The 25,694-nt window shown below is 36.4% G+C and overlaps 2 protein-coding genes and 2 pseudogenes across 3 annotated transcripts; 1 reads left to right on the forward strand and 3 right to left on the reverse strand.

Moving 5' to 3' along the window:
• Nucleotides 1-3,499: 3,499 nt before the first annotated feature.
• On the forward strand, nucleotides 3,500-4,448 carry LOC125222134 (abscisic acid receptor PYL4 pseudogene; annotated as a pseudogene).
• Nucleotides 4,449-13,729: 9,281 nt separating this feature from the next.
• Nucleotides 13,730-16,635, reverse strand: IMK2 (inflorescence meristem receptor-like kinase 2). The gene is made up of 2 exons (XM_048126819.2): nucleotides 14,742-16,635; nucleotides 13,730-14,604 (listed from the first exon to the last, which is right to left on the reverse strand). Exons 1-2 carry the CDS (start codon nucleotides 16,486-16,488, stop codon nucleotides 14,000-14,002), a joined length of 2,352 nt encoding a protein of 783 aa, XP_047982776.2. The 5' UTR covers nucleotides 16,489-16,635; the 3' UTR covers nucleotides 13,730-13,999.
• Nucleotides 16,636-18,741: 2,106 nt separating this feature from the next.
• LOC125219957 (PRA1 family protein B4 pseudogene) lies at nucleotides 18,742-19,733 on the reverse strand (annotated as a pseudogene).
• Nucleotides 19,734-20,815: 1,082 nt separating this feature from the next.
• LOC125218344 (Tautomerase/MIF superfamily protein) lies at nucleotides 20,816-22,639 on the reverse strand. Of its 2 annotated transcripts, XM_048119993.2 has the most exons (4): nucleotides 22,418-22,639; nucleotides 21,332-21,532; nucleotides 21,189-21,247; nucleotides 20,816-21,056 (listed from the first exon to the last, which is right to left on the reverse strand). In XM_048119993.2, the coding sequence occupies exons 1-3, from the start codon at nucleotides 22,526-22,528 to the stop codon at nucleotides 21,194-21,196; spliced, it is 366 nt and encodes a 121-aa protein (XP_047975950.1). In that variant the 5' UTR covers nucleotides 22,529-22,639; the 3' UTR covers nucleotides 20,816-21,056; nucleotides 21,189-21,193. The 2 variants fall into 2 exon arrangements, with proteins under 2 accessions (XP_047975950.1, XP_047975951.1); XM_048119994.2 differs by lacking the exon at nucleotides 21,189-21,247 and having other exon boundaries at nucleotides 22,418-22,635.
• Nucleotides 22,640-25,694: the final 3,055 nt, after the last annotated feature.

Raw genomic sequence — 25,694 nt, forward strand, 5'->3', positions numbered from 1 at the left:
AAATGATTTCTCTCTCATTTTTGAATAAATAAACTTGAGTTGAGGGTGTATTAAATATATAGATACTAGTTGGTCAGCATCTAGTATGTCAAGTGATAGTGATAACATGTTGATTAATTGTGATAAATGATAAGTCAAATACACTATTGCCAATCCAATCGTCGGAGACTCAGATGACAAGGTTACTTATTTTTAACCTCGTATATTTCCCATTGCTAGCATTTACTATTTGCGTGTGTGTTATGATATTGAAATTATAAAATATTTATGAGATCTACATTTTACTTATTTGTTTATTTATTTATGACGACTTCAATACATGCACCCATATTGTGCGCTCTTACCCAATAATTATTTCTATGAATAAGTATATTTACTACAATAAAGGTCACTTTTTTAGAGCTGTAGTGAGATGTGTTTTTTAAAATTTATTTCTGATTATAAATGTTAAGTGATTCAAATCATTGATTAGAGTTTTCAACTGTAAATATAATTTCAACTATCTATTCCAATCGTGCCCTTTGAAATGTCAAAATCAGGCAATTAAAGATAGTGAGAGAGGAAATGAGGGCTGAATTTCGTGTTGCGCAACTTGCAACAAATGTAAAACCATTTATTAAACTCAAAGTAATGAATCAGGAATCCTAAGAGCAACTTGCAACATGCCGGTAGGCGGTACCTATACACATGATTTTGTGCTTTTTTCTACAATCTTAGTAGGAAATGTTTTTTCTTCGGATCTAGCTGAAACAATATTTTGCTTTGATTTAATCCCAAAAATATTGATGGGATTTGGATGGTTGAATTCAAATCTCATAATTATAAAGTCCACGACAGCATAATCTCGATCGTTGGTTAACACTACAACCTTATAATGTACAGTTAATTTCAGTGACTGGATTAAAATTTAAAAAATATACATATAATTATTAGTTTAATTAAGACCATGGACTAGTTGTTTTTATTGTAGTGTGAAATTTATCAAAAAACACGTGAAATAAATGAAAATATCAGAAGATGTACAACTTGTGCATTGAATTTGTCCAACTTCTTAACCCATTGCAGGGTGCAGATCAAGTTGATAGTCGACTGAATTTAAAGCACGTTGAATTTGAGGACAGTTTGGTCATTTCCCTTTAATTTGTCAAAATCAAATTATTAATTTATCCGTGTAAGAATAAAATACTAAATGAACTTCATTAAGCTTTAATTGTGCTAAATGGTATTAGTACACTCCAGTAAGTACGTACTACATAATTTAAAATGTTAAAACTTTAATGCTAACTAAAAAAGGGGGGAAAATTGACCAATGGTTTGTTGGGCTAAACTGTAATGTTGTCTTGGGTATTTTGTTTCTTCTTAATTCAGATTCAGCTGAATTTTTAAACATAGTTATAAGAGTACCGTTTTTATATTCAGATAGGTTGTACTCAATATAGTTTATGTTATTGTATATGGTTTGGTAACGCTCAATATATATGTTTCACATTTTCTGTTTCGATAGGTGGTTCATTAATTAGTTGTTCAAAGACTAGTTAGAGATATGGTGTGTGTGTGTCTAAAATTCTGTAGATGATGAAAATGGACAAATATTCACTGGTTGATGTGGATGAGTATTAATTGCTAATGTTTCATTTTTGTTTTCGGGCTATTTGTCTATAAATTCCTAAAATCTTTGCCAATATTTTAGTCTTGCATAACAACTTTAAAATTCACCTATATATTATCAAGTTATTGATCAGTTCCAAATTTGCAACCAATCATAATTTTGGCTCTAATATAATACTATTAATCATAATTCAATAAATATTTTATTTAATTAGTATAATAGTATAATATTGTTTCGCTACCTAAAACTTGATGTCATTTTGGTTGACATCTGATAGTGTCATGTAAGCAAAATATCAAACTATATGTTAGCATCGAAATGAACTGTTACAAAATAAAAAATAATAATTTCATTGGAAAATCAGAACAATCAATAGTTTAGTACATGCGGATTTTAAAAATAACATGTGAAATAAGAATTTGACAAAAATTAAGATATTTATAAACAAATTACTTTTGTTTTTACTTTGTATTGCTCTTATACTATTAGATCAATACTTTTTTTTTCTTTACCGTTTTGTACTACTACCTCCGTCCCTTAAAAATAGAAATTGTTTCCATTTTTGCTCTGTCTCTTGAAAATATAAACTTTTTTAATTTTCTATTTTAGGAAGTGGACCTTAAAATTTGACGGTATTTTTAGAAATTTGACGATTTCAGTTTACAACATACTTCATCTGGTCCCCATTAAACTTTCCAAAGTTGACAGTATTTTTAGAAATTGTTGAACTTTGTTAGTAAATGTGGGTAGAAAAAGTTAATGGAGTGTAGGTCCTACTTTTAAATACTCCCTCTGTCTATAAAAAAATAGACAAATTTTACCATTTGGGATTGTCCGCTAGAATTAGACTAAGTCTGAAAATGAAAAGTTTTAAATCAATAATAACTCTACACATCATTCTAAATGTGGATCCCACAATCCACTAACATTACTTCGACCACATTTTTACTCATTCCCTTTTACTTTACCAATTGCGCATTAAAACTCGTGACGTTTACAACTTTGTCTATTTTTTGTGGACAGAGGAAGTATTAGTTTTATTTTATAATAAAATGTGAGTGAAAATGAGCTAATGGAATGTAAATTCCACTACAAAAGATGATTAAAGTGAAATGGAATATTTATTGGGACCGTCCAAATAAGGTAGTATTAGACATTTAATGGGGACCGGATGGAGTAGCTATTTATATATACACTGCAAGCATATAATTTATGTATATTCAATTTTGTATTTGTATTTAAAATAAATAAAATTAAATTATTTATATAATTATGCTAAAAAATTCTACACAATTCAAATATAAATAAAATAAAAATTATTGCTACAACACAAACGATATAAATATACACAAATAAATAGGAAATCAATGAAAAATTCAGAAAACATAAAAACATAATCATAAAAATAGATGGGAAACATAGTACCACAATTTACACAAGGGTAAACAAAAAAGAAAAGGAAGGGAAAGAAAAAGACAGACAAAAACAGAAAAAGGAAAGATGCCCAAACAACAAAAGAAAAGGTACTCTTATAAACTAAAATTATGAAAATCAAATTCACATGAACAACTCAATCATCCAACCGCATTATCAGGCGTGTGCAGTTCACACGCCCGAGATGAGGGTACTGGAAGGGAATGGTTACACATCGTGCGGACTGCGTGGGCACTGAGGCCCACTACCGTCCGCAACTTGCTCGGAAGCAAATTTCGTTTCCGTGTCTTCCTAACTCTCATATGCCCAATATCTTGGTGACTCTCACATCATCAACTTCTCCAAACAAATTTGAGACTATTAAGTCTTGCCAGTTGCATACATGGCTAAATTGGTAATTTAACATATAGCAACTTGGTCATATTTTATATCCCTCACATGAATCTCATATCCTTCTTTAGAAAATCCAACTACCTCTCCATTCTCCACAACAAACTCCTCATAAAGAATTCAAAAAAATCCCCTTCTCTCTCTCTATAAAATAGTAAACCCTCCTCTCCCTTTGCCTCTTCTCTCAAAAAAAATATAAGTGGAACTCCACAACCCAAAAACACATTTCATTTTTGTCCCAAAACCTAAACAAAACAAAATGGCTACCGATCTTCAAAAATCATCCCTCCTCCTCCAAAGACTCCCCGATGCACCGGCCGCGGCCTACAAGCAGCCATACCGCCACGCGACGGCGGCCCAGGTCCCCGAGCACGTGGCGAGATACCACACCCACGCGGTGGGGCCGGATCAGACGTGCTCGGCGACGACGCAGCTGATCTCGGCCCCCGTGGCGACCGTGTGGTCGGTGGTGCGGCGCTTCGACAACCCGCAGGCGTACAAGCACTTCGTGAAGAGCTGCCACGTGGTGCTCGGCGACGGCGACGTCGGCACGCTGCGGGAGGTCCGCGTCATCACCGGAATGCCGGCGGTCAGCAGCACGGAGCGCCTAGAGATACTCGACGACGAGCGCCACGTCATCAGCTTCAGGATCGTCGGTGGGGACCACCGCCTCGCCAACTACCGCTCCGTCACCACGCTGCACGCGGCGGCGGGCGGCGCCGGCACCGCGGTGGTGGAGTCGTACGTGGTGGACGTGCCGCCGGGGAACACGGAGGAGGAGACGTGCGTGTTCGTCGACACGATTGTGAGGTGCAATTTGCAGTCGTTAGCTCAGATTGCTGAGAATTTATGCAGACGAAATTCATCTTCTTCAATTTAATTTAATTTTTTTCTAATATATTTGGGGGAAAAAATCTTGATTGTTGTAACTTGTAAAGTTTGGGACATGAGTTCGATCGATCGTGTAAAATAGATGTTTGTTACCGAATTGTTTTAAGGAAAATGTTTTAATTTATTGTGGATTGATTTTTTTTAAGTATAAATTACACAAGAATGGCCTTTTGGGGATGAAGAGTTGAGATAAGTACGATAAATGGCCCTTGGTAATATAACAATCTTCTTCATCAACAATGTCTATATAGTACTACTAATAGTTTATGAAAAAAATCATCAGAGGGCTATTTTTGAATTTTATGTAATTTAGCTATAGGTTTTTGCGGATCAATTTTCATTAAAATAACAATTTATGTAAATTTTGAATAAATCTGATGACAATAAAAAAATAAGGTTAGTAAGGGGATATGATTTCCGTACAATGTATGTATCTAAAAGGGCTGAAACAAGTTAGAAAATAAATAATTTAAATTATTTAAGCATGCCATTTTATTTTGTTTAAGCTTATTTAACATCTTAACCTCAAGAAATATCTCTTGCACGAACAAAGACAATGGAAGTAATACTGTAATTATACTAATTGAAATAATACATCAAGTACGTACAATAACTTCAGACCATAGTATAAGTTAGTAGTACTACTTAGCAATGCTTTATGGAAGTACATGGATGTCCTCGGATGAAATTTAATTGTATTAATTGCCCATTGTAATAAAATTATGGAGTATTTTATCTATACAAATTACAAAGTATAAATGATCCTTCTTTATAGTTGTAGTAATAGATATATACTACATCTTGTCATAACTTTTTTCTTTAAAGCGTTGAAGATTGATTCTTAATTACCACTATTGAAAATCTTTTATTAATCCCTCCCTATGTGCTAAAAATAACTCATGTATGTAGTAATAGTTGATATTTAATAAGACAAATGTATAGGGTTAATTATAGTTGCTCATAGAAATTTCAAAATTTGAATGCGTCTGGGGGGATGTACCTCATAGACTTAAATTCAAAACAAAATAAAATTGAATAGTTATGAATTTAGGTGAATGGAATCAAACAGCTAGATATCTCAGCAAGTTGGCCAATTTGATGAGGTTTAAAATTAATAAAAGAAAATAAAACTGATAGTACGTCACACAAGTTGCAAGAGAGAAAAATTATATTCCATCTTTTGGTCTAAAAAGGGGTGGTATTTTATGCATGCAACTTGGCCTTTCCCTTTTATATCTCTTTTTTTTTTATGGATTTGTTTTTTGTGCTCGAGAAAAAGAATACACTCTTGGTCCCCAAATAATAGATCTACTTGGATGTAATTAATATGGGTTTTAATTTCAATTAAAATAATTGACTATATATTGAGTATAGGGAAATTGCCTCATTTTAAGTGACGTGTTAGTAATAATTAATGAATGTATATAAGTAGAGAAAGTGTTGGATCATTTGATAAAATATGTAAATAAGTTAGAAATATTAAGAGGGATATATTGTAAGACAATGCGTGTAAATAAAATATGTTAACTTTTATGAATGTATATAATGTCAAAATAAGATTATTATTTAGGAATATAGGAAGTAATAAATGGAAGTGTGGAAATATTAAAAGAATGTTCATATAATAGAATAGAATAGGACGGTTTAAGGCGCAAGTTGGATTGCAAGTGGGCAAGACAAGCGGCCTTAAATTAATTTTCTCGTGGCTTATAGTCTACTTCTTTTATTAGTATTATTTTTTTCTAAAGTCATTAACTTCACTTTGAATAATTCTAGAACTTTGGAAGTCATGTCATCTTCATTTCTTATAGTGTGTGTGGAGGTTTTCTCTTATAAATTTCAAATTCATGGTCTACGAAATTTTATTACTCCGTATTATATATTTGTGATTTCTTGATCTATTACAATATTATGTGATATAAGGTATTATTTCTCTTATATGAAAATAATGCAAAATATGATAATCTTGAATGGTCTTACAGAGTTTACCCATTCAATGTCTAATACTCCTAATTAATAGTTATAGTATTACTAATTATTTTATCTCAATAAATTTTCTCTAGAAATTAACTGTAAATTTGTCATCTTGAGGTATCGCAGTATCGGATTTAATTTCCATGCTACATTTTTTTCGAAAATATTACTGTATGTCTGAAAAATAAATCCGGTCAACGAAAATATGGTCTTGATTTTCATCCATACACTAACAATTCATTGTTTCCATTTTAAGACATAGATTAACTCTATATCTTATTAATTTCATTCACATTTAATTTTTTTTTTAAAAAAAACTACTACCACTTATTTTTTAATTTTAATTGACCAAGAGCCACTAACTAAAAAATCAAAAAACTAGTGTGTTACAAAATAATTAATATTTGCGACAAAATCTCAAGCTCAAATTCAACATAACGCAGTAAATATCTATTTATGTGTACATAAAAGAGTAGCTTATGCTGGAGTCGGTGCCACCCTTTCTCCACTTTTAAAACATCTACAAATATTTTTTGTAAGACTCATGTCTTCTCATTCGCACAACTCTTTATGAACTGAGAGGGCATTTAATTTTAAGGAATATTATCTACTCTCGTCTCTTTGTCCTGAGGAAAACCTTTACCCCGGGCTGCACATAATGTAATTTTATTTCTATTTTTAATATTGTATCATTTTGGTCGGAACTTATAACAAATCAAAGGAGTACTGATACTTCATTTATTTGCAAATATCTCTTATTGTCGTTTTACACGTCTCATTTTACTTTGTAGGCGGGTATTATTATAAAGTAACTTATTTTACTCATATTTTGTTGTACTAATTAATACTCTCTATATTACTTAAAAATGAAATTCTTTTCTTTTTGGTCCGTTCCTAAAAATAGAAACTTTCAATCTAAGGAAATTTCTGTATCTTTAATGAGGTGGGATCCATTTTCCACTGACACACCTTTTTCTTTCTACCCTTATTTTATCAATTTAACATTAACTCGTGATATTTCAAAATTTTCTATTTTTAGGGACTGAGAAAGTATTTAATACTCCCTCCATTCTTAATAGATGTCACACTTTTCTTTTTAGTTTGTCTCACAAAATATGTCACGTTTCCTTTTTTGAAAAAAGTTACTATGTCTTACATTAATATAAATACACTATTTTCTCTCTGCACCTAACACGCAGAATAACATCACTTAAAATCCCGTGTCATTCCTCGAATATGTCATTTATTATGGGAGGGAGGGAGTATATAATACTGTGAACCAATTCCCTGGTTTTTCATTAATACTACTCCATCTGTCCCACAATAATATACACTATTTCCTTTTTAGTCCGTCCCATAAGAATATGTACTTTCTAATTTTAGAAAACTATTTCTCTCTAGTAAGGTGAGACTCATTCTCTTCTAACAATATTTTAATTTTTTTTTTTTTCTGTTTCTCTTTCTTAAAGTGCATATTCTTTAGGGGCAGGGAGTAGTATTTATTAAATTTTGAGTCGATCTCAATGAAATAACGGCGGATGGAGAGAAAACTGTATTAAACATATTAATAATTCAACCAAGTAATATTATTTGACTGAAAGAGAAATCATAATTTCATATTGATTTATAAAGTTGATCGTAAAGCCCATGATGATATTCAACCTTTGGGCCTTTTTGATTGTGGATATTGAATTTTGGGCTTGATTTTAATTATTAATGACGGAACATGGCTTTTTCATGCGCCTTGTAAATTGGATCTAAAGTTCTAGGCCTTGTCACTTCAAATTTTACTTCGCACATATATCATGGAGGATTATAAAATAATTATATTCTTATTTTTGTCATTATTATTGAACTACTATTATCTACTACTCTCTCCGTTTCATCATAATTGAGTCATTTTCATATATGATAACTTTTTCCTCTTTTTAACTTTACTCTCTCTTACTTTATTCTCTCTACTTTATTCACTTTATACTTTATTCTCTCTACCTTTTTCTCTCTCTTACTTTTTCTCTCTCTTACTTTTTTATCTATTTATTTAACACACCCAACATTCATTTTTAAAACTCCGTGCCGAAAAGTTCTGCCTCAACTATGAAGAAACGGAGGGAGTATCTATTTACGTCGTTAAACATTTTTAGGTGCATGGTGCCTCAGTTATTTCAGTATCATGACTAGCGTACTTAATTATAGTAACATAGATTCCTAAGTCATGAAAAATAATTATGTTTTTTATTTTAATTTGTCCACTATAATTGATCCCTAGTTGTATGTTTTTGTTAGTAATGAAATGAGTCTCATTTTTAACTAATAATATTTTTATCAATTTTTACTCTCTGATTTTTTAGTAGTTTATCAAATTTGCATTAAAGGTTGTGTTATCCACTATTTACGTAACAAGATTATTTTTATATGGACAATTGAATTTTTTAAAATTTGAAGAGTCCCAATGTTTTATTATAACACTCTATAATTTACAAAAGGATCTATTTAAACTTTGTACTATTTATTTAAAATATACTTTATTTGTCCCCCAAAATAATGCACACTGTGTCAATTTGGGAGTCTTCTAATAATGCACATATAACCGCGTAGATTTCTCACCTTATAATGTTCATTTAACCGCGTAGATTTCTCATCTTAATTTATACACTTTCTACACTTAAAAAAGGAGTATGATATCGATGTTTTATGTAAATGTGTGATGGCGGTGAAATTGAGAAGGAAAAAAAAAAGGTAGAGTAACAGGAAAGGGGTAGTCGTCCTCGAACACATGCATAAAAATATAGTCAAAGATACTAAAGGGGGCCTCTCTGTGTACATGAGAAATTCGATGACATTTTACTGCCATTCCCCACGTTACTATCCCCTCTTATATATCGGATCCCACTTGCCAATTCATATCCCATCCACCTCTCATCATCATCATCATCACTTCTCTCTCTCCTCTCTACCTATATGTATGTATGAGTGAGCTTGTTTTCATTAAGCTGTGAGGGAGAAGTATGGAAAATCCGTAAAGCTCAGGAGGGATAGCGCCATAGAAGGTCTTTGATTGTACTATTATTCTGCCCGGGTATTTATCGAATGGTCTCTGTAGCGCTATCCATCCTGAGTTTCATGGATTTTGTTTCATACTCAAGTTTATTCGTTTTTAGGGGCTATAGCAGCAAACACTTATCCACTACGGTACTTTTTTTAGATGCGGGACTGATCAGATTTTAAGTTTTTCCAATGATTTTTAAGTTCTGGTACTCTCATACTATAATTACTATACACATGAATTTTTTTTCTTTTTTTTTAGTTGGTGAAATTATTAGTAGTGTACTTAATGGATTTTTGTTCATGGATTTTCATCCCTAAATGAGTTATCATCCCTATCAAACATGTTAATGTGTTGTTTTTCAGATGGGACATCTCTACTAAATTGATCGTGAGTAAGTGTCCATGCAATTAAGAGTTAAGATGCCAATATCATTTGTTTCTATATAAATATTGTAGTGACTAGTGAGGATGTTTTTATTAAGGTGAGAGTGGGTACAGAAAATCAATGAAGCTCAAGAGGGATCTTCATAGCTATACATTCTGAGTGTCATGAATTTTTATTCCATACTTAAGTTTAGTGGTTTTGAGAGATTTGTAGTACTCACATAGCCACATCCAAATCTACCTTTTTAGTTGGTGTTGAATTGCTGGACAAGTTAGAATTTAATTTTATGTTTTTTCACTAATTTTCATATTTTGGTCAATCCCAAACTATTATAATTAATTTATTTTAGAGTTTGTGAAAATATTAAATCGTTTCATGTGTTGCATGTCAGTTGGGACATCTCTATTAAATTGATCTATGATGACTGCCATGCGCTTAGGACTGACCAACATCATTTATTTGCTTCTTTATGTAATGTTTCTTTTCACAATCGATGGTTTGGTGTATTTAGTATTTTGTTTGTGTGACTATAGATTTATTACATATGCTTGTACTATTTTTTTCTAAAAATAACACAGCATATTATGTTTTGGTGTTATACAAGTGCAAAAATTTGAAGTTACACAATCTATACTAACACAAGTCTTGCTAATTTGGTTAAGTTTAATTGTGATGAAAATGGTAAATTTATTTAGCTTATTAATTTTATTTACTATCTCTGCAGTTCTCTTAATTATTTATACGTTCAATTTTATTTGCGTAATTAGGGACATATTCAAACCTATAATATTACTACCCCCGTTTCTCAAATTTTGACACACTTTGGTTCGGCACGGATTTTAAGAAATGTAATGAAAAGTGAGTTGAAAAGGTTGGTGGGATGTGGATCCTACTTTTAAAGTATTAGTTTTATAATAAAATATGAGTAAGAATTAGTTAGTGAAATATGAAGTCCATTAACAAAATTGGTAAAAGTGAAGTGTGTTAAATTTTAGGGATGAATCGAAATGGTAAACTGTATTAAAATTTGGGGGTTGGAGGTAGTATAAATGTAATACAGTAACATCGAATATTGTACACTCATACTAACATTGTGATTGATTGTTCCATTATTAAATTGATTTTGACTCTTTAGGGCAAGTACTAGGCATCCAACTAGTATTGTGGGGGGCCGCTCAAAAAGTGTACTAAAATCCAATGTGGTTAATCACTAATCTTTTCTAGCACATTCGACCAATTATAGCAGTATTTCATTTTTATATTGTATTTAAAATATTTTTAATCAATTTCTAATAAGAGATTACACTTAAATGACTTAATTGCGATTAGTATATGATGAATATGAACATTCTTCTCCCTCTTTTTTTTGGTAAAATGAGGTGGGCAGAGTCCGACTGCAAAAACAAACTATCTAACATAAAAGATACATAATCTCTTATACATTAACTAAGTATTAAGACCCAATTAAGAAGATTTTAAAATATGAACTCCTTTGTAAAAACTATATGTACGATAGAAAGTTCAAAGTAAATTATATTATTTTTGCAAACGATGGAGCATCAGTGAATCACAATCACATAACAAGCTTTGTATTTTTATACTCCTTTTGTCCGCAAAAACTAATCTCATTTAAGTATTGTACGGATTTTAATGAAATGTAGGAAAGAGAGAAGAAAATTTTTCTATTTTTAAAAATGAGACTATTTTTTGTGGACATCCTAAAATTGACAAAATGCTACTTTTCGTGAACGGCTGGAGTATATGGTCTACTAAACAAGCCTTTAAAAGTAATGACAAAGAAGTTAAAATACTAATCTTTCCATCACTTAATTAAATTGTATGTGTGAAAAAAGTGGATAAGAGCATCCGCAACGGTTGTCTGTAAGACGGACGCGGACGCCGTATGTGCCGACGTCGCGGCATATGCTGTCCGCTGCGCAGCTGTCCGTCCGTGCCGACGGCAGGGCGCTGCTCGATAATAAGACCACGTTCGTGCCGCTGAGCAAGGCGACTTGGCGTTACGTGATTGGCTCGTTTTATTTCCGATAAATTTATTTATTTTTTAAAAATTCATTAAAAATCGAAAATAATTCGGAAAAAAGAAAAAAAAATATTTTCGGATTCCAAAAAATATAGCTGCTTTTTTACCATTTTTTTCAAAAAAAAATTTATTTTTTTAAAAAAAAATTTATCCCAAAATTATCTATAAGTACTCACATTCATCATCCATTATTTACATCAAATTATCTCTCATTTATACTTCAAATTTTCGTGTGTTTTTAATGCATTTTAATATTGTGAAAATATTTTTATTTAAATTGAATAATGGAATGGTGGGATCCCTTGAGCTTATTCTTGCGGAAAAGCATGGATATAGGTGTTGTGCTCTTGCCTAAGAGCAGAGAGTAAAAAATGAATAAAAGTGGCTCCGGGCCCACATCCGTACTCTTGCCAAAGAGCACGGATGGAGATGCTCTAACAAATATTTCTACTAAGGTGGCGTTCGGTTGCCATGACTAATTATCATGAGACTATTCATCTAGGATTAAGTTGTAGGATTATTTTAGTTGGAGGGGAGAGGCTATGACTAATTATCATGAGACTATCCATCTAGGATTAAGTTGAGAGGGTCAATCTTATGAACCGAATATAATACATGTTTAATTATAAGATTAAGTTGAGAGGGTCAATCTTACTGTGATCCGTTTTTTAGTTGAGAATAAAATAAAGGAAAGGACAGTCATAGTTCAAGACATATTAAAAATTGTCCATATTAGATTATATAAATGGACTTTATAATTACATCATATCTCAATTTGGAAAAGTGGGCATGTGATAATAATTGTAAAATGGGCCAGGTTCTTCACTTGGCTCTTTTATATCAAAGATTTTTTTGTTTGGAAAAGATTCCAATGGATATTATGATGATTGGTAACTAACTAATTGTGAGGTGGTCGCAATCTATCGTATCAATGGCTTAATCGTCAAAGTTAATTAGTCTAAGTGACATGATTGAGATATATGAAATTAGATATGACTGATACATATAATGCGGGATTGTAGGTTCATTCAATCACCGAATTGATTATAGAATACAAGATCATCCGTTAAAAAACCTTAGTCTTTTAATTTTATCCAAAAACCTATTGATAACTTCAAATTTAAGGCCTATAGAGTTATACTTACGACTCGTTTGATAAAATAGATGAAATATGGGAATATTGGTAAAATAAGATAAGAAATATGAACTTCATATCAAGATATGCAAATATATGATTTTTTTTTCGTTATTGTTTGATAGAAAAAAAATTATCTTAATTTATATAGTATATTAAAATAACATGGTTTAACTTAACAAATAGGTGAGTTACATAAATATGGTTAAAGTTATAATTTTGGTAAGATGGCAGGAGGACCCTTGTTTTATATTGGACTTTGAGTTAAGCTTTAACTATGATATCAAACAATTAGAAGTATCCATATATTATTCTCTATCTTGGTATTACTAACTTATCAAACACGTCCGACGTCGTATTATAACTCCTATTACCATCTCACCAACTAAGTCACCTTAACATAAAATCTATTCTTACAAAAATCCCAACTCCAAGTTAATGTTAGGAGGAATTGTTTAATGCGTTAAATTAAGAGAAATTTTATAATATTAATGATAATTTCCTTTTTTGTTGAAACTGTGAGTTACCAATTTTTTGAGACATAAAAAAAGTGAAAGAATGAGAAAGATTATAAACTCATAATCTTACTATGGAAAAAGTGGCCCAATATTTAAACTTCAAAGCCCAGCATCTCTTTCTCACACACCTCTATATGGGTATATATTGAATTCATTTGTTTTCTTCAGCACCAGATTTAACATTTAATGATTAATCCAGGGATTTAAGGCTATATTCTATACTCAAAATTTAGGATCCATACACCTCTGGAATTCAGATTCGAGTTAGCATTTGTTTCACAAATAGATCCAACATAAAATGCACTAAAGAAAGAATAAAAATCCATTTATTTAGAGATAATAAATTAATAATTACAACAAAAAATATTTCTCAAGCCGTTCTATTACACATGAAGACCATAGACCAAAAATTAGGATTCAATGCAATTCCGCCCAAAAAAATCAAAGAAATAGTACCGGAGTATTATATACAAACTTCATAATAATCTAACAAACAACAAAACCTCGATAATTCCAAACGAATAAATCAATAGGGAATACTTAAACACAGTACTAAAAAAAATGTTTGCTCTCTTCACTCACTCTTGCCAACATCTGCCGCCGCAACGTCGGCCTCCGACTTAATCTCCTCAAGCTTCTGCAGCACCTCCACCGCCTCCGGCCTTGCCGCGGGCGACGGGTCAACACAATGAAGCGCCAACTTGAGCGTATTGAGCAGCTCATCGCCAGCACTCGAAGAAGACGCATCCCTCATCAGCTCCACATCAAACACCTCATTAGTCCACTCCTCCTTCACAATCGACGCCACCCACTGCGGCAGATCCAGCCCGTCTTTCGCCTCGCTCGGAGACTTCCCCGTGAGCAGCTCCAGCACGATCACCCCGAGGCTGAACACGTCCGTCTTCTCGCTCGCGTTCTTCAGCTTCGACAGCTCCGGCGCCCTGTACCCCATCGACCCCGCCGTCCCCACCACGTTCGCCGTTGCCGCGCTCGTCATCAGCCTCGACAGCCCCACGTCCGCGATCTTGGGATCCCTGTTTTCGTCGAGAAGAACGTTGGTTGCCGTCAGATTTCCATGAACATGGTTCACTTCACTATGTAGGTAGCATAGCCCTCTTGTTATTCCAATTGCTATGTTCATTCTTGTGGGCCATGGCACCGTCGTCTCGGGTCCCCTAGCTGCACGCCACGTGTATCGAATGTCACCACATTATGCTAAACAATAGTATTATAAACATAACATAACATAACTAAGATGACTCTGTAACACAGTAGAGTAATATTTTGTGTTAAGTGGAAAGAGAATAAAGTCGAACCGTGTAAGAAGGATGCGAGGCTTCCATTAGGCATGTAATCGTAGACGAGAAGCTTCTCGCCTTTGGGGCCAAGATAGTAAGCTCTCAACGCCAAGATATTTGGGTGTCTAATCTTTCCAAGATTGGAGGCTTCGACTTCGAACTCCTTTTGAGGTTTGGTGATTTTCTCTCGCAATCTCTTCACCGCGACTTGATTCTCATCTTCGAGCGTGGCTTTGTAGGCCGTTCCGTAACTGCTCTTTCCCATAATCTCTGCAGTGGCACACAACAAATCGTTAGCTGTGAAAACAAAAGGTCCATCAAAATGGACTAATTTCCCTCCTCCGTCGCCGCCCGTCTCCCCTTCCGCAGCCGCGGCCGCCTTGCTGGTTGAAGGCGGAGGAGCTCTTCCGCCCTTGCTGGATTTCGTCTTTTTGCACAACAAGCAGCATAGCAGGACGAAGCAGAGGATTAGTAGAACGAAGAGAAGGGCTCCGGATGCGATGAGAATGATATCCTTGGTGCTGAGCTTGCGGCGGCGGTGGGGCTTCGGCTGCGGCGGAGGCGGAGGTGTGAGTTCAGGCGACGGGCACGGCGGCGCTGAGGGGCCGTAGCCGCAGAGGTTGATGTTGCCGGCGAAGGAGGTGGAGTTGAATTTCTTGGATAGAAGAGAGGGAACGGCGCCGGAGAGGTTGTTGTAGGAGAGGTCGAGTGAAGTGAGGTTTGGGAGATTGGAGAGAGAAGATGGGATTTCTCCGGTGAGGTTGTTCTCGGAGAGATCAAGGGAGTTTAACGAGGTGATGTTGCCGAAGATCAGTGGGATTCCGCCGCGGAATTTATTGTTGCTCAGGTTTAAAACTGAGAGATTTACAAGCTTTTGAATTGAATTCGGAATCGAGCCATCGAGATTGTTCTTCTCAAGATTCATCTTCTTTAAAGCCAACATGCTTCCTATTTCATCAATGCTTCCTTCAAGCTTGTTGTGACTCAAATCCAACTCCTCGAGAGAAACCAATCTCGTTAAAGAGGTTGGGATTTTTCCAGATAAAGAATTGTGATCAAGAGTTAAATATTTGAGATTGGAAACAGAGCTCCAAGAATCAGGGAGGGAGGAAGTGAGATTATTGTGTTGAAGAGCGAGAAAGACGAGAGAGGACGAGCGAGAAAGGCTTACTGGGATCGACCCAGAGAAAGAATTGAAGCTCAGATTCAACCGATACAGCCGCGTGGAGTTAGCAAGATTCGGAGGGATGACTCCGGCGAGCTGATTACCGCTGACATCAACGGTCTGAAGCAGCGGGCAGTTTGAAATCGAGGGCGGCAGAGAGCCGGAGAGGCGGTTGTTGAAGAGATACAAGCCTCTGAGATTTGGTAGGAATCCAATCGTGGCCGGAATGGCGCCGACGAGGGCGTTGTCGTGGAGGCTGATCCGACGGAGGGACTGAAGCTGGCCGATTCGGTCGGAAATCCGGCCGCCAAGTCCCTTGAAAGGGAGCTGGATGGAGATGACTTCGCCGTCGGCGCATTTGATCCCGATCCAGCCCGCGCAGGCCCCGGCGCCGGTGTCGTTCCAGCTCCGGAGCACGCCTTTAAAATCGACCAATTCGTTTTTTATGGCGCGGAGGGCTTGGGAGTCGGCTCGGGTGACCTTCACGCCGTCCCATTTTACGCCGGAAGCGGAAAATGAGAGGGCGTGGAGGAGGCTGAGGAAGAAGACCAACTTCCATATAGAATTTCCCGCCAATAGATTTTTGAAGTGATCGGCCATGAACAAAGAAGGAGAAGCGAAGCGAAGCAATCAATATTCAATGTGAATGATTGAGAGGTTAGGCAAGTTTAAGAGAGAAAGGGAGAGAGAGATGTTTGAAGCCACAGGGGCTCAGCTTTTTTTGGTTTGACTGCAGCTGAGTTGAGATGATTTATGGGAGAGAGGATAGTAACAGAAGAGTGAGGGAGAGTTTAATCTCAACGGCTATATGCTTATTCTGCACAGTATGGACATTATTTTTGTCGACTACTATAAAAAATCAATACTACTACTACTAATTAGTTTTTCAAGTTAAATCATTTTTCTTATCATCGCACGGTGATTATAATACTAGATTTATTATAGGATATTTTCAGAGTTAACAAATACTAATATTAGTCTTTCTACCCCAATTAAATAAGTCTCTCTCTCATAGTATTACTTTTTATTAATCATTAAATATCTTATTTTACTTTTTTATTTTTATAAATGGATCTCATACTCAAATTGGAATATTTATCACTCAAATTTTATTATTAAAGAAGAAAAAGTAATATAAATAGATAAATGTACTAATATTAATAAAGGGAAAAGATAGGAGTAGTGTACGTTTTAAGAATCCGGAACGGCTGAACGTGTTTGGCGCGGGCCACCTATAACGGCTATATTCTGGCTGACGTGCGACCGTTAAATAGTCTTGACTTATTCCACCTCCAAAACTTAATTATTTCCCTCACCTAATTCTACTAATGTTGCTCACATTTTATTTGCAGATTCTTGTCCCAGATTTCCTATCGTTTTTTTCACAATCATTTTATTTTGTTTTTTAGTCAGCTCCATGCTTGCTGATGTCATTATATATACTATATAGACACGTCTACTTTCATCCCAAATATTACTACTACCTCAATTTCATGATTTTATTCACAGGCAGCACTTGAAAATTCGGGTACTCGCATCTAATTTATGTGCGAATCACGCACATGATCTGACCCGATTCGATGACCCATACCCGACTCTTTCAATTTTTGTTTAAATTATTACTCCTTCGTCTCTAAAATTTTGTCACATTTTTCCATTTCCGTCCGTCCTACAAAATTTGTCACATTTCACTTTTTACCAATTTTGGTAGTGGACCCTACATTCCATTTATTCTCACTCGCATTTCATTATAAAACTAGTAATACTTTAAAAATAGGATCCACTTCCTACCCACTTTTTCAACTCACTTTCTATTTTGCATTTCTTAAAACTCGTGTCCAGTCAAACTGTGACAAAATTTGGAAGACGGAGGAAAGTACTATTAATATAATGCTACAATCAAGAATTCAAGGTATCAAGCATTAGCTGATACTTGTACTACATCCACGATTAAGAATCTTAAAAAAAAAAACCTCCAGGATTAAATGTCTTATTTATTTATTTATTTTTATTCTATTATATTTGGTAATGCACTCTACATTCCACCAACTCTAACCACTTATCTTTTATTTATGGAGTATAAAAATAAAATCCACATTTCGCTAACTTTTTCGATCCACTTTCATTATATGGAGTATTTCTTAATAATTTGAGCCGAGACAAATTATGTCACTTAATTGTAGACAAAAGAGTAATTTCTTTTAGTGTTTTCATATTAAAAATGTGTCACTTTAAATTATCTAAGATAGAGTATAACTTTTAAGGTGCTAGTATATGTTTGTGAAACATTTTATTAGTTCCAGAAGCTAATAAGCCCATTAAAATAAGTTTAGCCAAACAATTTACATCGGGTGAGGGGTCATATAGAGATATACGTCCTTTAAAATAAGCTTAGTCAAACACTTTATTTGGGTGAGTAATCATATATAGATTTTTAAAAAACTGAGATTAGGCAACACTTGCTTTGATGAATCGAAACATATTAGATTATGAGTTATGAACTTAAGATCACTTTTATTTCATGACAGTGATGCACGGTCCTATTTTATTGTCATATTAATTTATCATTATGCATAGTTGTAAAGAATGATATAGAGTATATGTTTAGATACAATTCACATGGCAAATCGACTTGCCTCCTAATCTTCCTACAAGCCTACGTTAAAAATAAAATGATTTTCAACATAAAGTAGATCCAAAATAACAAAGCAAACATACATACTTTGATGTTTATTCAGAAAACTCATTAGATTTGAGCTTTGAAACCCCTATTTAATCTAATCTGCATTGTTAAAGTGAGGGGAGAATTTTCTTGATTAACCTTAGTTTTCCATTTAAATTGCAAAATTGATGTATTCACAAAACAAACACAATAATATTCTGATATTCACATCCAAAGAAAACAGCGGATCTCACAGATCAAGAACAAAGACACATCTCCTGAACAAAATTCACGTGTGTGCATATATAAATCTAGCTAACTGTATACCAAATTACTGTGTTAATTCATCATGTGTCATACCACAGATTATTTCAATAAATCTAGAAATCAAAAAAAAAAAAATGGAGTATAGTTTATTCGCCCCTACCGTCGACGGACTCAAACCCTAGCAGGCATAGCGGGTGGTTGCTGAGAAGCAGCGGCCGCGGCACCGCCGTTCAACAATGTGAGGAATCCAGGAACGCCTCCCTGCGGCTGCTGCTCATCGATAAACAGATCTTCCGGCGCTCTGAAGGCGCCGTGCAGGCTAACAACGCCGACGCCCATCATTAGAGACGAGATGATCACGGATCCGACGCTGGTGAGGAAGATGACGCCGACGGTGGAGACGATGAGGAAGAGCAGCGTCTCCCGATCGGAGTACTGGCGGCCGAAGCAGACGATCGGCGGATCGGAGGCCTGGCGGAAGACGTAGAGGAAGAGCCAGGCGGCGAGGAGGCCGGAGAGGAGGAAGAGCGAGAAGGGATGGGTGAGGAGCGAGATCGCGAGGACGGCGGTGACAATGGTGAGGTAGTTGGTGCGGAAATAGTTGTAATTCTTCCTCAATCGGAGCGTGGCCTCAGAGATCGACTCCGGCTTGGAGAAGGCGGCGCGATCGACGACCTCCGACCAGGGGCGGCGATTGGCGAGGCCGAATCGGATGTTGTCGGAGAGGGCGGTGAGGAAGACGCGGACGGGGGAATTGGCGGAGGACAATTGATGATTTCCGGCGGAGTTGTGCGGCTGCGCGGCGGCGGTGGAGATGGGGAGGACGGCGGGGGAGTATTTCGCGCCTGCAGCCATGGTGATTTTGGGGGAAAATTTGGGGATTATTCGGCAAATTTGAAGGAGCCAAGTGGAAGGAGTATTTATAGGGAGCGTTTCGAAAAGGTGGTTTCAAATTGTTTAAGCTTAGCGAGGAAGGTTTGATAATCCTTTTTTTACGATTTATTACTACGTTTTTCCTCTTTTTATTTTTAATTGTATTATTTTAGTTTATATCGTTGGCTAAACGCGTCTATGATGTATACCGAAAACATAACAATGGATTGATTATGTGTCCATAAAATAATGAATCGTTCTCCCACACATTAATCACTTCATTACATCAATAAATCATATTTAAGGCATCAATGAATCATATATACTATAGTGGAGGTGAAGAGTATGATATAAAGTACTCTAAATCGCCGAGATACATGCATACTTTTGTTTTTATTCAAGCAATTTCATTCATGTAAATATGTGTAATTATTGTATTTCTTTAGAATTTTCAAAAAAGAAATACCAATAATTTGATAAGTAGCATATGAAAAAAATAATTTCAATCGATTTCATTCATGTAAATATGTGTAATTATTGTATTTCTTTAGAATTTTCAAAAAATTGCCAATAATTTGATAAGTAGCATCTGAAAAAAATTATTTCAATCAGAGATAGTTGTATAGAAAATTAAGTGTTCGGAAGTTTTAGAAGAGAGAATAACGATTTACTATCAAATTTAATTAAATCTGCTGATCTGCATTGTCAGAATCATACATCATGAATCCATGATCTCATTAATCTAAAATGCGTATTGAATTGCTGAGATCTGATTTTGATTATGCAATAAAGAATGCGTCGTGATCTCATTAATCCAAAATGCATATTGAATTGCTGACATTTGATCTTGATTATGCAATAAAGGATTGATTCATATCTATATACAATTATACATTAATAATAGCAATATAAATGGCTCTATATTCAATGTTTGCTGTATGTTTCCCTTTTTCTAGGATTGGAGCAAAAGCCTCTTTTATTTATGTACAGCAACAAACAACTATAATGCTTAGAACTGTTGTTACTAACATGGTGTGTTCTGGATTAGTTGGAATGCACTACTAGCTAGCATATCAAGTTTAGTTCTTGAGCTAAAAACTTGCCTTCAATATCTGTAGAAGCAAATTCAAGAACAGAGCTCTGATAATTAGAACTCTTACATCAGATACTTGAAAATACTCAGTCATTAACAAGCTGAATTACAAGATAATAGAGGAATATCAGCAATACATTTGATGCTCGAGTGAGTCAATCATAATCGAAATACATAAGATGCAATCACCGAAGCTGCTTCCATGCACATATTTAGGGAGTTCAAAAAGGCAAGAACCTAGAATGTCGATCCATTCCAGCCAAAGTTGGAACCCTGAAATAAAAAAAGGTTTAGGCCATGAAGGGACCACGAAAGAAATGAAGATCATACAATATTATGTTACGTTAATAAGTACGCGCAGAGCAGCTCGTGGAGAATGGGTCTAAATAGTGGAAGTGCATTTACATGATCTAGTACTGGTGTAAAGCATGCAGACATTGTGCATATTCTTGGCTCTGAGTGGCCTAAACACACAGGAGGATTGCAATGATAAGATACTAGAGCACAGAAACACCATTTCTAACAAGTTTAAAGTTGGGCTTTCTTGCCTTGGTGTCATAGAATTTGAGGAAGTATCGTCCTTTTGGCACGGATAGCTTTGTCTCGAGTATGTTGGCAATAGCACCACTGATTTTCTTGTTGACATCGGGACTAAGGCCTCCAATTGAAACAAGCTCCCCATAAGCAGCAGGCTGCTCTGTCCCTCCAAATGATATGGGGACAGATCCCTTCAAAACAACCATCACATACTGCAATACACAGAAAGGCAAATATAATCAGTTCTTCCGAAATTATTTCTAATCACAGCTTGAGCTAATAGCAAGCGCAACAACAGCTAAACAATATTTTCAAAGTCTGTGTAATCAAAGCCCATTTTGGAATACAAAGCACATAATTCTTCTGGAGTTCGGTCAACATACATGACAAAATTGGGTAAACAACAAACAATACAGGCTTTTTGATTCGCACCCAATCTCCGTATTGAAGAGGGCTGATGGCACTTGAAGAAGCATATCTCATGATGACTTCCAAATCATAGCAAAATCCCACTTTGTTATTAAGCCTCGTTAAGCTAATTGTCATGTTGAAGTTAAGTCCATCATAGGACCCATAAAATCTCATCCTTCTGTTAAAAGTGTTAAAATTTGGATAAATTAATCTTTAATGACAATCAGACTTCTGCTGTTATTTCCTAAGCTTGGAAGGCTGTTCCAATTGTAAAGTACGGCTACAAACGAAAAATCAATCAGACTGCACCAATAAAATTGAAGCTACGTTTTCTCTCTCTTTGAACTCTTCTTTTTGAGCATTTCAGTAACTTAGCTTCATGTATATATTTGGTGGTTTTCATCTAGCGATGAGCATAACCTCTGATTCTTATCCATAGATGGCGAATCAGTTATCACATACTGTAACATCTAAACAATTAAGCACACATCTCACAAGAATCAACAAAGTAAATTCAAATAAACTCCACTGTAACTATTAATCTGGCAGGAAACTTTAAAACTACACAGATTGAGTATCAAATCGCAACATAGACGGAAACCACATAAAAAAAATAGGCTCAGCGTCAACACAAAAACAGAAATTAGCAGGGGGGTGGGGGGAAACCGAGAGAGAGAAATACAGACAGCCTCGGGTTTGCCGATGAGCTTGGCAACGGTGGAGGAGATTTCGGAGAGTATGGCGGAAGTATCGGTGGCCTCGAGGCTCACGTTAGTGGAAATGTTCAAGCACGGCATCGTTTGTTCTTCGTTTCTCCTTTCTCTCGCTCTCGCTCTCGCTCTGTAACCCTAATTTGTTATCCACTCTGCTCGATTGCAAACCCCCCTTTACTCTCTCTTTTTGTTTTGGATTTGGCAAACTGTCAAAATCATACTCTAATTATTCTCTTATAATTCTAATACTCCGTATTACCATCTGCTAAAAAAGCATACTATAGATTAACTAAAAAATATTGTTAAACTAAGGCTTTCTTTATTTTGGACCCAATCCATTTCTATTATTGCACAAGATTTGGTAAGTAGATCTGAATTTACACTCCTTGCCATTCTCCTCGACTCCCGAAAATTAATCGGCAGTTCTCTGGCAGAGTGTCCAAGTCCACAACTTCCAACGGCCCGTCCTCCTTGGGCCCTTGTCCTGTAGCGGTAATGGGGATCTCATCCCCTCCAGATTTCCTAGGGATTTCTCCCTCAGCAAATAAAGTCGGGGCTTACCCCTCAGATTTTTTCGGAGTCTCCTCCTCAGGTTTTTCAAGGATTTCTCCCTCAGACACAAATGGGGTTTCCCCCTCAGAAAACAGACATGGGGTTGCCCCCTCAAACTTCCCAGGGATTTCTCCCTCCACAAACAAAGTCGGGGTTGCCCCCTCAGATTCAAACGGGGTTCCCCCCTCAACATACAAACTTGGGGTTCCCCATTCTACCTTCTTTGAAACAGGGGTTTCCCCATCCATAGACTGTAATGCAGATGTGTTGCCTTCCCTTGCGGCTTCATCCATAGAGTGATCCACCGCCATCCTGTCAATCTCGTCCGCAAAACCACTGACGCTCTCCTCTTCAGTTCCGCCACCACATCTTCCCTGTTTTTCGGTGTCTGGGCTTGGCCGGATCTAGGGTTTGGGGTATCTCTGAGTGTGATTTCGGTGGCTGCGCCGTCGATTCTTCAGGAATCGTCTGTGGTTGTTGGCGAAACGCCGAAAATCGGGAAAAGAGTCTCTCGGCCTCCTCTTTACTACCGAACTTCTCCTCCAACTCCTTTAAGAATACCTCCTCCTCGGGATTTTTGACGGCAGGGGAGTCTGGGACGGAAGTCGGTTGCCACTCCGAGCATATATCGAGCGCCGAGAAAGTCGCCTGAGCCGGCGTTTGGTTGGACGACCCGCCGGTCGGTGGCTTGGTAACGGGGTTTCCTTTCATGGCGATGGTATCCTGTGCTTTCTTCATGATTTTTTTCTGCAAAACTCACAGTTTTAGGGTAAATTATGGTTAGGGTTTGAAGAAAATTGGGGAAATTTTTAGAGAGAGAATTGTGAGAGTAGAGAGAGAAAAGATCGATTATTTTGATTTGAAGAGATCTCTTGGCTTTTCAGGGTGGCAGGCGAACGGTTGCGTGATGATGTCAGCAACCGTACATCCCCTCGAAAAGCGGAATCCGAAATTCAAAAAGCAACCGCCTTCCCTCCAATTTCTCATTGTGAAAACTCTTCCTCCCCCTAGCAACTCACAATTCCTAAAAATGAAACACCAAATTCTTGGGTCGGAGATTATGAGTGACAAAACAATTTCCCCAGAGAGTTTGGTGTTTCGAAAAATGTTTTTGGAAGATTAAATTTTTTTTAATTTGTTTGGATTTTCTTGTATTAGAAAACAACTAGACTATTTACACTTGCAAATGAGTATCCTCAAGATTTCCTAGGTCAGTGTACACCTGACCTAGGAATTCATTGAGAATATCCATTTGCCTGACCGGTTAAGAAATAATAGCAGATTCATGTAGTGGCGTTTCTTCCACCACATGCAGATCTGCATTATCTCTATATACCTTCACCCTGTGTCCATTGACTAGGAAAGGAACAGAATTTGGGTTGCTTCCTTGAATCTCCACTGCTCCATTTGCTCGAAGGCCAACGATCGTGTATGGTCCTATCCACTTGGATTTCAACTTCCTTGGCATTAGCTTCAGCCGAGATTGAAAAAGAAGTACTTTCTGCCCTACTCGAAGTTCCTTGACTCGGAGGTTCTTATCATGCCAGAGCTTAGTTCTTTCTTTATACCACATGGCTGAGTCAAATGCCTCCAGCCTTAGCTCCTCCAATTCTTGTAGCTGCAGCTTCCGTTCTTCTTCACAGGCCGACGCCCTCATATTCATCTCTTTAACGTCCCAATAAGCTTTATGTTCCACTTCCACGGGCAGATGGCACATTTTCCCGAATACCAATCTATAAGGTGACATCCTGTATGCAGTCCTGTATGCCAGAGAGCATCGTTGAGGCGCTTACTCCAATCTTTCCTCGTGGTGTTCACCATTTTTTCCAAGATGCTTTTGATTTCCCTATTCGAGAATTCAGCTTGACCATTTGACTGGGGGTAATATGGTGTAGACAACCGATGATGCACACCGTATTTCCTCATCAAAGCTTCTATGGTGCGGTTGCAGAAATGTGTTCCATGGTCTGAGATAATAGCTCTGGGTACCCCATACCTGTTGAAAATGTTGGTCTTCAGGAATTTAGCCACTTCCTTTGATTCACAGGTGGGTGTGGCCTTTGCCTCTATCCATTTGGACACATAGTCCACTGCAACCAAGATGTACGTGTTCCCATAAGAACATGAGAAGGGGCCCATGAAGTCCATGCCCCAAACATCGAAAATCTCGCAAACTATTATCGGGTTTTGCGGCATCTCATATCTCCTAGAAATCCCTCCGGTCAGTTGGCATCTTTCACAGACTTGACAAAATTCAAAAGAATCCTTGTTCAGAGTTGGCCAATAAAATCCACTATCCAAAACCTTTCTGACAGTTTTCCTAGGTCCAAAATTGACCTCCACAAGCTAAGGCATGGCAGTGGTTTAGGATATCCTTTTGTTCCCACTCTGGGATGCATCGTCGGATTACCTGGTCTGAGCACATCTTCCAGAGGTAGGGATCATCCCAGAAGTAGTATTTGGCTTCACTCTTCAGCTTCATTCTCTGGGCCGGGGAAATTTCTTGGGATCCTGGCATTTCTCCCGTGACTAAGTAATTAGCCAGGTCAGCGAACCATGGCTCTGCATTTAACGGATGCTTCCCTTTGTCTGATGTTCCTGGACCTGTTACTGCCAACACTGCTTCCCAGTTAATAGGTCTAGCAAATCTCCATAAACAATAAAGATGTTCATCGGGGAAGGCATTGGGGAAGGCATC

The sequence above is a fragment of the Salvia hispanica genome, chromosome 1 (genome assembly GCF_029641045.1).
Source record: "Salvia hispanica isolate PSC_SH4W2 chromosome 1, Shi_PSC_v1, whole genome shotgun sequence".
Lineage (NCBI taxonomy): Eukaryota > Viridiplantae > Streptophyta > Magnoliopsida > Lamiales > Lamiaceae > Salvia > Salvia hispanica.

Coding starts and splice junctions, on each gene's coding strand:
- IMK2 (XM_048126819.2), bottom strand. CDS start 16,488: ATGGCCGATCACTTCAAAAATCTATTGGCGGGAAATTCTATATGGAAG. Junction 14,605..14,741: donor CCTCGCATCCTTCTTACACG/GTTCGACTTTAT, acceptor CGTGGCGTGCAG/CTAGGGGACCCGAGACGACG.
- LOC125218344 (XM_048119993.2), bottom strand. CDS start 22,528: ATGCCGTGCTTGAACATTTCCACTAACGTGAGCCTCGAGGCCACCGAT. Junction 21,533..22,417: donor TCATCGGCAAACCCGAGGCT/GTCTGTATTTCT, acceptor TGTGTATTGCAG/TATGTGATGGTTGTTTTGAA. Junction 21,248..21,331: donor TCAAATTCTATGACACCAAG/GCAAGAAAGCCC, acceptor CTGTGTGTTTAG/GCCACTCAGAGCCAAGAATA.